This window comes from Helicoverpa zea, chromosome 19 (genome assembly GCF_022581195.2).
Source record: "Helicoverpa zea isolate HzStark_Cry1AcR chromosome 19, ilHelZeax1.1, whole genome shotgun sequence".
Taxonomy (NCBI): Eukaryota; Metazoa; Arthropoda; class Insecta; order Lepidoptera; family Noctuidae; genus Helicoverpa; species Helicoverpa zea.
In genome coordinates, this window is record NC_061470.1 from 5,246,448 (window position 1) to 5,262,457 (window position 16,010).

The 16,010-nt window shown below is 36.4% G+C and overlaps 2 protein-coding genes across 2 annotated transcripts; one reads left to right on the forward strand and one right to left on the reverse strand.

The window, feature by feature from the left end:
- Positions 1 to 244: 244 nt before the first annotated feature.
- On the forward strand, positions 245 to 3,378 carry LOC124639867 (adenosine deaminase 2-A-like). Its single transcript, XM_047177373.1, has 2 exons — positions 245 to 418; positions 1,488 to 3,378. Exon 2 carries the CDS (start codon positions 1,540 to 1,542, stop codon positions 3,040 to 3,042), a length of 1,503 nt encoding a protein of 500 aa, XP_047033329.1. The 5' UTR covers positions 245 to 418; positions 1,488 to 1,539; the 3' UTR covers positions 3,043 to 3,378.
- A 7,469-nt stretch (positions 3,379 to 10,847) lies between these two features.
- LOC124639446 (trafficking protein particle complex subunit 3) lies at positions 10,848 to 15,640 on the reverse strand. Its single transcript, XM_047176808.1, has 4 exons — positions 15,447 to 15,640; positions 15,158 to 15,363; positions 12,935 to 13,133; positions 10,848 to 12,179 (listed from the first exon to the last, which is right to left on the reverse strand). The coding sequence occupies exons 1-4, from the start codon at positions 15,483 to 15,485 to the stop codon at positions 12,093 to 12,095; spliced, it is 531 nt and encodes a 176-aa protein (XP_047032764.1). The 5' UTR covers positions 15,486 to 15,640; the 3' UTR covers positions 10,848 to 12,092.
- Positions 15,641 to 16,010: the final 370 nt, after the last annotated feature.

Below are 16,010 nucleotides of genomic sequence, written 5' to 3' on the forward strand. Positions count from 1 at the left end.
CACACGCCTTAAAAACTAAAAGGGCAAACTCTTTTGACGAACTTTCTCACAAAACCGTCAGGCAATTACTTATTCAAAATACGCGAGACGATAATAAATACTAAAGAAAAAAAAAGTCTTAAAAACCGGTGTATATTACAAACATCGGTTTTGCAAAGGGTTCGGTTTCAAAGTGGGGGGGAAAATGCAAAAGCCGCCATTTCTGTTCTGATTTCCAAGCAAAGGGTTGCAGGGATTAAGTGGCACTTTAGAGTACCGCCCTGCCGTTGAAAAAAAACATGGCTGCCACGTCAGGCACACATGTAAGACAGGGTGTCACCTATCCCTTTAATCTTCTAAATTGCGGTGCCTCGTTAGATGTTTGAAAAGTGATTTTGGAATTAAAGTGATGTCTTAGTGGCTTTGTGTGCATTTAAAGGTAAGTTGAAAAAAGTTTTGTAAGTAGCTACCTACCCAGAAGAACTTGGTTCCTAATACTGAAAACGAGTACTTAATCACCGAGTTCAATTAAGAGATCCTTAATTGCATTAAAATCCTAATCCTAGTAGTCTTTTTCAGAACATTCATAGGTATGTACTGAATTGTTGTTCCATCATCCTCCGAGCCTTTTCCCAATCATGTTGGGGTCGGCTTCCAGTCTAACCGGATTCAGCTAAGTACCAGTGCTTTACAAGAAGCGACTGCCTATCTGACCTCCTCAACCCAGTTACCCGGGCAACCTGATACCCCTTGGTTAGACTGGTGTCAGACTTACTGGCTTCTGACTACCCGTAACGACTGCCAAGGATGTTCAATGACAGCCGGGACCTACAGTTTAACGTGCCATCCGAAACACAGCCAATGGTGTCTAAGATATACTTAGAAAGTACATACAAACTTAGAAAAGTTGCATTGGTACTTGCCTGACCTGGGATCGAACCCGCGCCCTCATACTTGAGAGGTTGGTCCTTTACCCACTAGGCCACCACGACTTTTTTTTTGTACTGAATTGTTGTTATATCTATGTATTTCAGTAACTACATATTATGGTATGTTCCGTACGTTTCACAATTTTACAACGTATTACGTAAAGGTAGGCAGGTGGTAAAACATTTTGCACACGACTATTATATTGATACTGTTAGGTATTGTATTGTTTTTTTATCACGCCCAATTTTCTAAAATAGCAGAGATGTCCTTGATATAGGTATCATCTATCCCGTTGTTTTAATCACATCGAATTGCAAAAAACAAACGGCTCCAATTTCAAGCGCAGTCATGGACAATGACAGACATTGTAATCTTATATTTATTTGGCCTTGAGTTACAACAATAGGTACCTATAGCTATCTCATACCTAATGCATTCCAGAGATCATCTATCAATACACTATTCATTTCAATAACTGACTCTCACGTACAATACAAACATAAATTGATATCAATTATGACGATATTGTTCGCGACTGAGCACAGCTGGTTTATCGTAATTCGTATGTCATGTCACAGGTCGACGCCCCAAGCCACAAGTCAGTACCGAGTTGACACTGAACCACAACGAATGTGTAACAAAATGCGCTCCATTATTATAGTAGCAACACTATTTGTTTACGCAACATGTGACGATAACTATAACGAGAAAAGAAAACAGTTAATAGATCTCGAATTAAAATTATCTCTCGGTGGAAACACGACACTAAGTGACAAAGAAAATGCTGTGAATTATTGTTTGATGAACCATAAGTTTGACGAAATTAACTATGGGTTCGATCACCCCGATCGCTTTAACCTGTCGCATCACTTCTTCACATTCAAGAACCAGATTCAGAATTCCAAAGTTTATAAGATCATCAAGAGTATGCCAAAAGGAGCGATTCTTCATGTGCATGATATGGCAATCATTGGCCCGGATTACTTTGTGAACCTCACTTACATGGACAATCTGTATGTATGTCTAGACAAACCAATGCGGTTTTGGTTTTCCAATAAGACTCCCAACATGACTTGTGATGTCGCGTGGCAGCTGATGAGTTCAGTAAGACGTGCTGCAGCCAACGTTACAGAATTCGATGCACAACTAAGAAAGCAGTTCACGTTGGTGTGTGACAACCCTGACGTAGTCTACCCCACTATCAAAGAGAGTTGGACAAGATTCATGCAGTATTTTGGCTCTGTGTACCCACTGTTGGCCTATCGACCGAACTGGGAGAGGTACTTCTACGATGCCCTGAAATTTTTCCGAGATGATAAGGTTATGTATGTAGAAGTAAGAAGTATATTGCCTGATTTGTACGAATTGGATGGTACCGTGTACGACAAGACGGTGACTGCAAAAGCTTATAGGAAGGTTATAAAAAAGTTCGTCCGAGACTACCCAGATTTCATCGGAGCTAAACTTATTTTTGCTCCATCAAGAAAAGTAGATCGAAGTGTTTTGGATACTTATATACAATTGGCGAGGAAACTAAAGCGGGAAATGCCCGATTTCTTAGCTGGATTCGACTTAGTTGGGCCGGAAGATGCGGGGAATCCATTAATAGAATTTGTGCCGCAACTACTCCAAGCACAAGACCTGAACTTTTTCTTCCACGCAGGCGAAACTAACTGGTATGGAACACTGACTGACGAAAACCTAATAGACGCTGTGTTATTAGGAGCTAAGAGAATAGGCCATGGGTACGCGCTAGCGAAACACCCAGTGTTGATTCGTGAAGTAATTCAAAAGGACATTGGTATAGAAGTGAATGTGCTTTCAAATGCTATTCTGTCTTTAGTTAAGGATGTGCGCAATCATCCTTTGAATATTTTCCTCAGTATGAATTTACCAGTCGTTTTATCCAGTGATGACCCAGGAGCGTGGGAGGCTGATCCTCTTTCTGATGATTTTTATGTAGCTTTCGTCGGTGTAGCCAGCAGGCTTGCAGATTTGAGGATGTTGAAGACTTTAGCACTGAATTCTTTGAAGTACAGTGCCTTGGACCCTGTGAACAAGGCTCGGGCAATCAGTGTGTTTCATACACAGTGGAATAGTTTTATAGATAATTTTGATTGTAAATCGTATTAATAATTTATCAAGTATTATATTTTTTTCATAATAAACAGATTTTAATTAAAAAGCCGCTGCAAATATCATCTGATGTTCTGGTACGAGGACGTTTGCATTGTTCTTGAAAACTTTAATGTGTTGTGAAACATTCCTACAGTAATAAAATTGAAGTGCAGGAAAATTAATAGTTTTATGGCCAGTATGGTCTTCACGATTATTTTATTTTTGATAGAATTTTTCCTCGTAACCGACTTAATTGAAAGGAAATCAATGAAACTAGTATGTACAATGAACAAATAGTTCGTTATTGTTTTCAAATACCTATGTATTATTATTAAAGAGTCTGGGTAGCTATGCTTTGTTTGTAATATTATAATGACGCATTACCTACATCTAACGTAATACTTACTTTCTACAAAGGTATGAGTTCCTCCCCCTCGCTCAAACATACAAGCTACTTCCTTTTTACTTTCAAGAATTTCATATTTAAAAGTAAAATCTAAGCATAGATGCAAGCCACTTTCATCTGGAGATGCACTTTACTTTTTCTCCGAGTATAAATTAACGTTCTCCAACTCAATTTCGATGGAATATGAACTTTATTATATAAGTGATAGAGGTGATTGTGTATTGAAAGGATAGTAAGATGTATTTGTTGTGGTTTTTGCAACAAACTTGGAGTGACACCCTCCAAAGGAGGGCACTCACTCCTAACGAACTCATTGTCTGTTTCAACTAGCTCTTCGTGCATTCTGATAGCCTGGTACATAGATGTATGTACAGTAAATAGTGATATGCCTACTTCGCGGATGAAGTGAATCACCGTTGTCTCGTTTTCTGGAATGATGCACCTTGGTCAGTTGGGAGAGAATTATCAATCGTGAAGTACGGAAATAAGACGTTCGCGAATGGATAGAGTGAGGAATGAGTATACAAGAGGAAGTTTGAAAGTAGCGCCGGTATCAGAAAAACTGCGTGGACGGATATAGTGGAAGAGGAAGACCAAAGAAACGATGGATGGATTGTGTGAAAGTAGATATGGTAAGAAAGAATGTTACTTGTGAGATGACGGCAGATAGAAGAGTATGGAAGGAGAAAACATGCTGCGCCGACCCCAAATAAAATTGGGATAGGTAGGGGCAGGAGGATGATGATGATGCATGGAAGCAGTATTACCCACTTTGCAGGAGAGACTTGGTTTGTAAGCAGGTAAATAACTAGGTACCTATATTTACCACCATTATATTTTTCACTTACGATTTAAACAAGTAGGTAAGTGGATAGATACCTACACCTATGTAAAATCGTAGACTCGTTACCTATCCGATGTAGATATCCCATCGAACATGTCAATTCATTGTGTGCAACGATAGCACTTATTGGCTATTGTTTTCCGTCAACATTCGTAATTAACGATACGTGCCCGAGCGTCTATTACACCGTATTGTAACATCTTCAGTTTTTCTAGGCGAGGTAAATACTAACCTTGTGACTGCAATTCTTAGAAAAGACTATATAGGTATTCTAATCTATAGGTATGTACCTATAACTTCATAAGAACCTAATATTATGTAAATATTATTGAACGCTGTAATCTCAGGAACCAGGTAATGTACTTTGTTAATGGAGCGCTTTGAAAAACAATAGCCAACTTGGAATGGACTAAATGTGGCGGCTTGTAGGTAGCTACTCGGTTGTGCACCATCAACTTTGGCAAAGACTGTAAAGCTTGGGTTTCCTAGTGTTGGAATATACGCACGATGTACGTATAATACCTCCTTTACAAATATCCAAGATTATATAAAGCATACCTACTTCAATCATTCGTCAAACATTCAATCATTCAATGTTCACTTTAATCGTACGTTCTTACATTCGAAATATAACAGTCGTTCAGGATACATGTGTTTTCTTTGTCTCACCTGCACCCATATCCAATAGGTTATGGGCCCAGGCCGTTTTCTGTAGTTAAAAGTAATACAACAAAATTTTAAATTCAGTGAAAGAGTGTAAATTAAAATTGCATTAACAATGAACAAAATATCACATCTTATGACGGTGTTATTTCTGCGTTGCTAGGTGATGAGCAACTCAATATGGTTTCTGTGAAGACTACGCCTACTCGAACATGAATTGTATAATAATAATGAGACCCACACTCAAAATAAAAATAATTAGAGCTCTCGCTGTGGCGGCATATTGGGCTGACAAAGTGTAGTCTCACTATAAGACATGTCATCGACACGAAAGAAGAAGAATAAAAATAATTATCAACCAGGAAATTCAATGCATATAATATCAAAAATGTATTGTGATCATTGCGGACGTCGGAATAATTTCAAAAAGGACTGCCGTTACTTAAAGGGAATGCAGCAAAATAAATCAATGGGTGAACTTCAAAAGTCTGCCAATAACATTGAATACTGCAACAATGACCAGGGCGGTTTCGTTTTTATGATTTCATAATGTTAATTGTCTGCTAATTATGTAGAAAATAGCTAATACTGTTTATTTTCTTTTAGATTCTGGTGTGACAGATCATGATGACATATCATATTGACAAATCAAAAAATAAAATAAAATTAAATTAAAAGATTGACAATGTAAAAAGGTTTTAACCTCGTACGTCGAATTATCCACACCATTGAAGATCGGTGTTGCTAGGAAAGGAGTTTCAATCCTGGATTTTGGTAAAGGGTAAATCGAGGTAACAACATAAATTCAAGGATCAATTGATGACGTTTTATATTCACCGGAGGTACGTTATAATATGCCAAAAGACTGGTATGTCGGTAAATTTTTCAACATTTATGTTAAAAATAATAAATGTTTTATGACAGGTGAGAACATCAATCAATAATGTTTTTAGTATTACTTTTAAACAGTAATAATTCTCTGAGTAATTTAAATTTAGTTGAAGAGAATAACCAAGACTGTGTAAAAGAGTATAAATAATACGGCATAGTACTCACTTAAATAAACAGAAAAATTTTATGTTCAAATATGTAGTTGATGAAAATAATGTTTTTATTTGATAATTTGGTAATGCTGATGAATTATTTGAACCTTGCATACTTGGTAAAAACCATGTACTGTAGATAATAAGAACTATTTTGTTACTTTTATAGACAATTTTATACATTACAGTGTAATATTACACTGTTATATATATTTGATGTATGCTAAGTCAGAAGTGCTGAAATGTTTTCAAGATTTTGTTGCTAAAAGTGAAAACTTATTTAACCATAAAGTAAACTAATTTATATTGCGATAGTGGGCGAGAATATCTTTCTAATGAATTTAAAGATTATTATTGTGTTTGTAAGGAATTACTTAGGTACTGTTTAACAGTATCGAATAGCCACAACAAAATGGTGTCGAGGAGCGTATGAATCGTACGTTAACCGAAATGGCTCGACCATTGGTTACAAGTGCGAAATTATATAAAATATTCTGGGATGAAGCTATATTAATATACATATTTAACAAATAGACTACCCACAAAAGCGCTCGCCAATAATAAAACACCATACGAAACATGACACAATCAATACCGAAAATACGAAACCGAAAATAAGTCATTCAAGACATTTAAAATAATGATGATGATTCGGTTCAACATGTTCATGATAAAACTAAAGCCTCGAAATTTGACGAAAAGTCATTTAAAGCCATATTAGTTGGTTACGACCAAAATGGTTACAAACTATTTACCTAATACAGAAAATAACCAATTCCCTATTGCGAGGGATGTTGATTTGATGAAAGAAAGTGCTTGCGGCACTAATAACCGCGTAGACAAGCACTGCCACAATCATCTGTCCAAGATGCTCTGTGGCCAATGATGATGATGATTTGATGAGTTGTATTTCTATAATACCTGTTCAAATTCCCGCCTAAATTAACAAGCACGATAACGACGATAAATCGGCAAAGGCAACAAACACAAACATAATCATTCCCCTGATAATAGCTCAGAAGCTGGACCTTCATCTAGCAAACTGAGACGTAATACAAATAATTCTCAAAGTACCCCAATAGATTATAAAAGGATTGATGACCCATTTTTGCTTATCGCTCACAACTGTTCAATCACTACCATGCACCTATTGTGACATTTTTAGTGGGGATGATTCTAGTATACATATGTTGAAAACCACAAAAAGTGAAATAGAGTCTAATCATAGAAATAATACTTGGACTCTCATAGCAAGACCTAAAAATTTTAACATAAAATGCTCAAATTGGGTATGTACAATTAAAAATAACGAGTTGGGTAAACCTACATGGTATAAAGCCCGATTAGTAGCTCGTGGTGTCACTCAACAATGCTTACAAGATTATAACGAAACGTTGACTCCAGTAGCTCAAATATAATCTTTCCAATTTATTTTAACTCTTGCAAATCAGTTTGATTTACATGCCCATCTTATGGATGTAAAAACCGCCGTTTAGAAAGGCATTCTCAAGGAAGATATCTATATGGAAGTGCCTTATGTACGCAATGCGCATGCAATGCTTAGTACATGACCAAATATTTGTGCTGCTATAGGTATTATAAGTCAGTATCAAAGTAAAATTAATGAAGTTATGGAAGTGGTTAAAACATCTTTTGAGATACATAAAAGGAACTCTTAAATTAAAGCTGACCTATGTAAAATAATCAGTTGTTTGTGATTACAAACAACTGATGGCAGGGTATGCAGATTCTGATCGGTTGAGGCGACGTTATTGACCGCAAAAGTACAACAGATCACATAATTGAAGTGTTTGATAATTGTACAAATTCGTGGAATACACGGAAACAAAATAGTCGCCGGTTCCTCAACAGAAGCTGAATATATGCTTATTTGAAGCTATAAGAGAAGCTATTTGGATAAAATCATTATAACATAGTTCTATTCTGATAAAACAGACAATGATGATATATGAAGTTAATAACAGTTGTATTAGCATCGCTAATAATCCTACAAATCACAAACGATATTGTGACGAATTTAGTTAAGTTTTTATGTGTTGATTTGTGTGATGTGATGTGATGTGTTATTTATGTGTTTTTAGTTTAGTTTAGAATTAATAAGAACCCATCTGCCGCATTAGGCACGTCCTGTAAGGGTAGATGTAAGGTTGTATATGTAAATAAATAAGTAAATGTAATAACAAAATACCAGACAACCAGGCAACAGTCTGGAACTGAATGACATGAGGTTTAAAACTCATATATAAAAAAGCCACACTTTTTAAGAAAGCATATTATAAGTTAGAACATTAAGTTCAAGATAAAAATGCTTAGAAATGTGGTGGTCCTGCTCCATAGGACATAACAATATCTAATTAATAACCAAATTAAAATTTTACCAGCTAGTAAAATTGTATTTTTCCTTTGACTATTTGTCTGGTGACAAAATATGTACATATAAAAGTATTAATTAATGTAAAATATGTGAATGTTTATACTTATTACAAGATAAGTTACAAAGTACATTAAAAGATTCATATCATGTTTAATAATTATTCTTATAAATGGTATTTGACTCATGCATTTTCGTGAAACATGAAAATTTGAAGCATGAAGCATTTTAATGGTAATTTAATTCTCATATGTTTTTGTTTGTGATTCTACATGACCTTTGCATGCTGTTATTGTATGTATCAATACATATAAACTGTAATACCATACTATGTATTTAAAAAAAAAAAAGTAACCATGGAGTTACTTGCCTGTTCTTCTCCATAGGAAGCTACTGTTGGAATGAGCAACTAGAATCAAACTTATTTATGTTTTTGACTTTCATAAGTGCTTGTTATGGTCTAAATGAAGTAAATGTTTTGACTTTGACTTATGATGCAAAGTTTTTAGAATTAAGTTGAACTTAATGTAAATTTTTGAATAATTTCAGTTCAATGATTTTATTTAGAATGCTATTATGTTTATAATCTAAGCTGTTGATCAAAGTTATTGTAATTTGATATGCAGCAGGTACTATTTATGACTGTATAAAGTGTATGTAAATATTGCATATTGTCCTATACTGCAATGTACAAATTGTATTGTATACTTTATATATCAAACAATGTTTAAGGTTCTTCTAACCTACAGACAGACATGTGTTGCTGGGGAGTTTGTTGCGCCACTTCTTCTTCCCAGTAAAAACACATAGGAAGTGGTGAAAGGTGGGCGTTTTGGGGACTGTCTTTTATAAATTCCTGACGTTCAAAAGGTGCTGTTTTGCAGCCAAGTTTGGGTAAACGATTTTGACTTATGATTGTATAAAATGCTTGTACATTTGAGGGGGGCTGTTGGAATATACGCACGATGTACGTATAATACCTCCTTTACAAATATCCAAGATTATATAAAGCATACCTACTTCAATCATTCGTCAAACATTCAATCATTCAATGTTCACTTTAATCGTACCTACGTTCTTACATTCGAAATATAACAGTCGTTCAGGATACATGTGTTTTCTTTGTCTCACCTGCACCCATATCCAACACCTAGGAAAGCGGTGCCGTCATATAGCGGCCGTAATATTACGGACGCAAATAGACGGTCGTCTTTACGGTGATGACATGTGGAAAGTTCCACGGCCGTTTTAACACACCGTCATAAACTTTTTTTTAGTTGTATTATACTTACTAACCTGATTTATTTAATATTTCTCAAATTTCACGACACCGATTTTGTTTTAGTTGACTTTTTCTATAATCTTTACTTTTTACATTATTTATTGCTTCGTGGTTACGAACGAAATCTATTAAAATTTCGTCGTCCTCGCTGCTCCAAGAGTTGGAACTCATTTTTTACCATGTTCCGAAAAAACAAACATAAATACGGATTAAAAAAGCTTCACCGCTTTCAATAAAACGTTCACCAAACCATCTGACACTGTCAAGACGGCCGTCATGCAAATGGCGGCACCGCTTTTTGAAGTTACGGTGTACGTTACCGCTCTCTAGGAAACCGCCCCATTTCGTTTACATAGACAACGTTCTAGTGACGTCATTCACCGCTGTATTACGGCCGCTATATGACGGCACCGCTTTCCTAGGAAACCAAAGCTTAACGGAAAGAAAGAACCTACTCAGACGGCCTATCTGTAGTGAAAATTGGTTACATAGGGACAGACTTCGGTGTAACTGTCAGTCAATTGTTTACAAGAGAATCCGTGATTCGAAACCCATCGATGTCTCTCAATTGTCACTTTGTACATAAAAATACATACCTATATATGCAATCTGCATCACTTGAGGTTCTAGGATTGCTCGTTATGGGATGGTTGTTTGATTGTCCACTCTAATTGCCTAGATTTAAAGTTGGAAGTCGTTTGGTTTGAACCGTTCCATATTTTCAGTCAATAGGCAATGCAGGAGCATATACCTACCTACCTATGTTGTTCTATAATTTGATTATGTAGGTAGGTGTTTTTGGATAGGACCTACAGTCTGACTGTAGGTCCTATTCAAAAACCTGACTAAAAACAGTCATACCTAAATAACAAAATAATGACAACCTAAATTGAAATTCGATCTGGTTCGATTGAAATATGAATTCGATCTGGGGGACATAGAAATTCTAAGGTATGGATCTTACCAAAACAGGATAAAATACTTACAGCCCACAGCTGTTTCTCCGCGATTTCAGACGCATCCCGAGATAAATTCTTCCTGCACCGTGCTTAAATTGAGCCTGTTTTCTAAAAATAATGGTAAATAATTAGGTAAGTTTTGTGATAACTTAGGTACGCATCGAGAGAGTTGCGGAACTCGCCCTCAGGTTCAAGTCATTTCGTAAAACCAGGACAAGAAAAAAGACGTAGTTATAGAATATCAATTTTATTCCGTTTCTTTTCATAGTTTACAGGTAATAATACAAAATTATATGAAACAATTTTGTTTACTTACAATAAAAGTACCTACATAATTATTTATATTAAACTAAATGCAGAAATATACTCAGAAATACCCTAAATGAAACAACGAGTAGTTTAGGTCTGGACTGTATCTTAAAACTTTAGAGAAAATAGACAATGTCCATGGATTTCTCCACGTTTCAGATACGAAGGTAATTTTCTCCATACTGGTGATTATTTATCTCAGGTGCCTTCAGACATTCACAAACTACGTTTAGACAGGTTGAGATCAACTCCCAGTCTTTTCACAAGAAACAAGCGCCTAACTGTATTTTTCTTGCTTTAAAAGTAAAATTGATCATAATTTCTTTTTTTTTATATCACCCAAATTCTGTTTTTTTTTTTATTTTTTATTATTATTATTCAAACCCATTCAATTTAAACCATACTTCGAGCAAACATTTTTCTTTAACAACAACTATGTTTCACATTCATCTTACACTTACGATTATAAAACTTTCTATTGAAAACAGCATCATAAAATAATAAACTGACTATGACATAAATTATAATCGATTCCTACTTCATACAATACCTAATTTGTAAAAAATAATAAGAGCATTTACTTCTTCTTATGTCATAAAAAGAAAACAAAAATACAGTTGTCTACTTCAGGATGGTTTTAAATCTAAAAACGAATAATGCCTGCCGGGCCTACGGGATTGTTCGAGAGAGTTACGCGACCCTGGCACATAAGGGGCTTAAGAAGGAATATGGTGGGTTTTAGTCAGGAAGTCTAACGCTCTCTCACGCTGCTAACCCACAGCTGGAGGGGTCATTTGATGATTTCAATGACTGATGGTAGCTTCTACAGCGAAAGTAAAGTATGGAAGAGTATTATGTAAAGAGGTTCATTCAATTCTTAACACCTCAGTGTATGTACTTAAAAACACCGGTAGGTAAGTTTTAATGATTACTCAAAAACTCAGCAACTATTTCTGAGATAAGTCTCTGTGTTTAAAACCCCAAGGCAGAATGAAATAGCACATTATTTAAAAATAACGTAAAATCAAATTATTTTACATTAAATTCTGAGATAGGTTTTTGAAATGAGCAGGTTTTTTGCATAGATTAATATACTTATATTTTTAGGGTATCTATAAATAATAATAGAAATATATTTAAACAATAATAATTATCATTGGAATAAGTCTAATCTTCGCCGGCGGGCACTGCGTCTTCCAGTCTTTTGATGTATTTGACGCGAAGTTCTGTTACTGGATCGCCTTTCAGCTGGTCCTGAAATAAAACATAATTATTAGTGATTTTAGGAACCTGTTATCTAAACATAATAATATTTTTAATACTGCCAATTTCTATTTACCAATGACCGTTTCAATTTTTAAGATCAGCGACATCTATGTGTCTATGCTAGAACTAGATGGACTATCCATTTCAGTTTAACTATTTACCGCTAGATGGCGCGTTTCATTATAACGCGTAAGTTTAGTTTTTGCAAAATAATGTGTACTTCTTGCTTATTATGTAAAGCTCAGCACAAATCTTTTTGAAAACATCCCCGAAACAAAAACATTGATTAATTTAATAAAGACATACCTACATAAAAATTGCAAAGAGAAAAATACAAAATAAAGAGGTAGCCTTTACCACCTTTGCAACAATGTTTATCATACAGAAAAGGCACAGGGGAGACTGCAAGCAATTTATAGTTTACTAAACCGATCTATGATCAAAAGTATAGCATTTAAATACTAACCGTCTTACCACAAAAACTTTTAAACGTCAATTTAAGACTTCTCTAAAAAAATGTCAAATTATGACGTTGAAATAAGGTTCATTTTGGAACCAAACTTTTTTTAGACAAGTGTTTGACACATGGTTAAGTTTTTGTAGTAAGACCAATAGAATCTAGGTCAATAAACTATCTTAGCGCAATAACCATCTACCTTGCCTTTACCTAACAATATGTGGGTCAGATTTCAGTGTAACTGGTTACAATTGAATACTAGAGCAATTAAAAAATAGGTTTTTACCTGCACAAACCAGCACTGAACTTCAAGCTGCACCATCTGAAGCGCCCCTCGGATGGCTCCGGGTATCAGGGCGCAGTACTTCAAGCCGTTATTGGGCATCTCCACCCACTCGCTGAGGGAACACTGGTCCCAGACCAGAGAGAACTCATCTCCGGAACTGCTCCAGCTTGTGACTGTGGGTTGCATGTTGAGGTATAGCCTGAAATTGGTTACAGGACTTGTGAAAACATTGTTTTGTTGCCGGAGATTAATATTTTAAATAGGTAACCTTTTGGGTGTTTTTAACTAACATTTCTAGTTTACATTGAATATTAACAATATTAATTAATTTAGGCAAACTAAATTCAGAAAAGTTGCTAAAACACCTTTTGGGAGTTTTATAAAAAAAAAAGAAATATAATTGAGTTAAGTTTAATAATTGAATTCTACCACAGCTGGGGAATTCTTTGATAGGGCTACTAGGGCATGCAATACCGGTTAACCGGTTTCGTTTTTACCGGTAAATCGCCGATTTTTGCGAGTTTTAAATTACCGGTAAAAATAATATGAAACCGGTAATTTACCGGTTTTTACGTTTTTCTGATAAAATATAGCAATTGTTCATTTAACGTCAAATCTTTGTTATGTAGCTGAATATAATGTAATGTTGCATACATTACGTATTGTAAGAGTGTTAAAGTTGCTGTTTTTTAGAAAAGTAAACTTGTGTGTCCTTAACTATCTCTAAGTTAGATACAAATCTTCTTCCTCATCTTAATTTATAAAATCTAAACAAATTGTATTCATTCGGTTATTCTGTTTTTTTCCTCATAGCCGTCAGCTCATACTAGGTACAAATGTAGCTAATGCTTATTTTACCTACTCTATGACCTTACTGAGCAAGGGCTTTTACTTCACCACCATGCAGACAGCTCTGAGGACACGGTGGAGCACACAGTCCAGGTGTGCACTGCCTGGGAAGGGTACCGCCGTATTGTCGTCGAGGCAATAGGCAGCGGCGACCTTTCGCGTCCTTCCCTGGTTCAAGCCATGGTCCGGAGCTAGAGGGAATGGGAAGCCGTCGCCCCTTCTGCGAAGCAGTCATGCTCGAGAAGGAGACGGCGGAGCGACTGCGAGTAGCACCTCTCATCCCAGCCGCTGTAGTGGACCAGGAAGACACCACAGGCGCCAAGGGTCGAGAGACGACTCCCGGCCACCGTAGGCGTCGGTCTGTGGGCGGTGAGTTCGGGTGGCTCATCGTTCCACCGTCTGCATAGACAACAGACCCGTGTCAGTGGCGCGCGTTGTTCCACGGGATCCTCAGGGAGATGTCAGCAAACCCAGTGGGGCCCAGCAGGGCCAAGGCCTGCCGGGGCCGCGGGATTGTTCGAAAGAATTACCGCTACCCTGGTCCATAAAACACTTACTAAAAAACATGGGTTTTAGACAGAAAGAGTCTGTCATTTGATGATTTACCATAAAAAAGGGCTTTCCCTTCAATGAAAAATATATTTTTTACGGTAATTCTTAGCGTTTATCCCGTCTTGTGACGGGGTCGGCTTTCCGTATCTTCCTTCTACCACTTCGCTCTATCCTCCTGAATAGACATCTTCCTCTTCGAGTTCGCAGATTTTCATGTCATTCATTACGACACACAACCACCACGGTTTCGGCCTGCCTTTGCGCCTTTGACCGGGTATATTGAGATTGAGTATCACATTCACACTGCCGATGTCCTCAGGTGTCACTCCTTTTTACATGTCCGTACCATCGCAGCCGTTTCTCTTGCATTTTGTCGGCGACATCGCGTACGAATGGTAATGACATGTTTTTTGTTACGGCCCACGACACAAAAAACGTTTACCACCTTATACTTTGCATAATTATTTAGTTTTTGCTTTAAAACTACCCAATCTTATTGTTATAATATCACATTTTAAAAAAATTACAAAAATTACCGTTTTACCAGTTTACCGGTAAAAATATTTTTATTACCGATTTTTTACCGGTAATTTTTGTTTTACCGAAATTGCATGCCCTAAGGGCTACAAGCTTTTGCAGGGCTTGAGAGCACCTTGCTCAGGTGCAAATAGGCTTCAAAAAGAACATCGTGGATTTTAGTAAGAGTCTGACACTCCCACAGTGAGAGGGGTCATTTTTGATGATTTATTTATTTATTTACTGACAGATAAAAAAATGGTTATTTGATTAGCACTGCAGTAATCTGAAATAATACCCACATACCTAAAAGCTTGCTGTATCTTATCAGCAGTTTCCCTCATTTCCAAGCACCTAGTCGACGTAGTCCTAGCCAGGAAGTCTTCAATCAGCCTCACGCCCATATTATAGCCGATTCTTTCCAGTTGCTTGTTCACATCTTCAGGATTCTCAGTCTCTTTCAGCATTTGAGACACCAGAGCGCCGTATGTAAGCGTTAGAAGTTCGGAATTCTATAAAAATGTTGATATTTTGTCCATTAACGTGTAAATATTTGTAAAATTATTAAGGTAAATTGGGATATTTGTGAACTTACAACTTTCTTGGCGTCGAGCCGTGATACTTGTCGAGACATTTTGTTGGTTTTTGAGTAAGTTCAATGCAGTAATATTAATGTTTGAAATTATCAACACGAAACTCCCCTTTGCCGACTCAACACAAATTACAAAATCACAAATCGCAGGCAAATCTTAAAATCCATAAATCTAGTGTCACTGTCGGAGTCAAATGCGTTTAATTATCAATTTCGATGATTTCGACTTGAATCATTTTATCCTCGTCCCAGGCCTTGCACCAACTGTGGTGTGGTTGGCTTCCAGTCTTAACGGATGCAGCTAAAAGTCAGTGTTATACAAGCTCGACTCAGTTATATGTTCTGTGCAGTTATCCGAGCAACCCGGACAAACATTGATTGTCAGACCTTCTCGCTTCTTCCATAACTCAATTCATTTAAATGACGGTGATATTGTTTCTTATTTCTCTTGCTATAACACAAAGGCATTTTGTCTTACTCAAGGGCCATTTAAAAAAATCATCATTGACATGCATGGTTAAACACGATTTAAACGCAAATTCAACGAAAAAGTATGTTCATGAACTT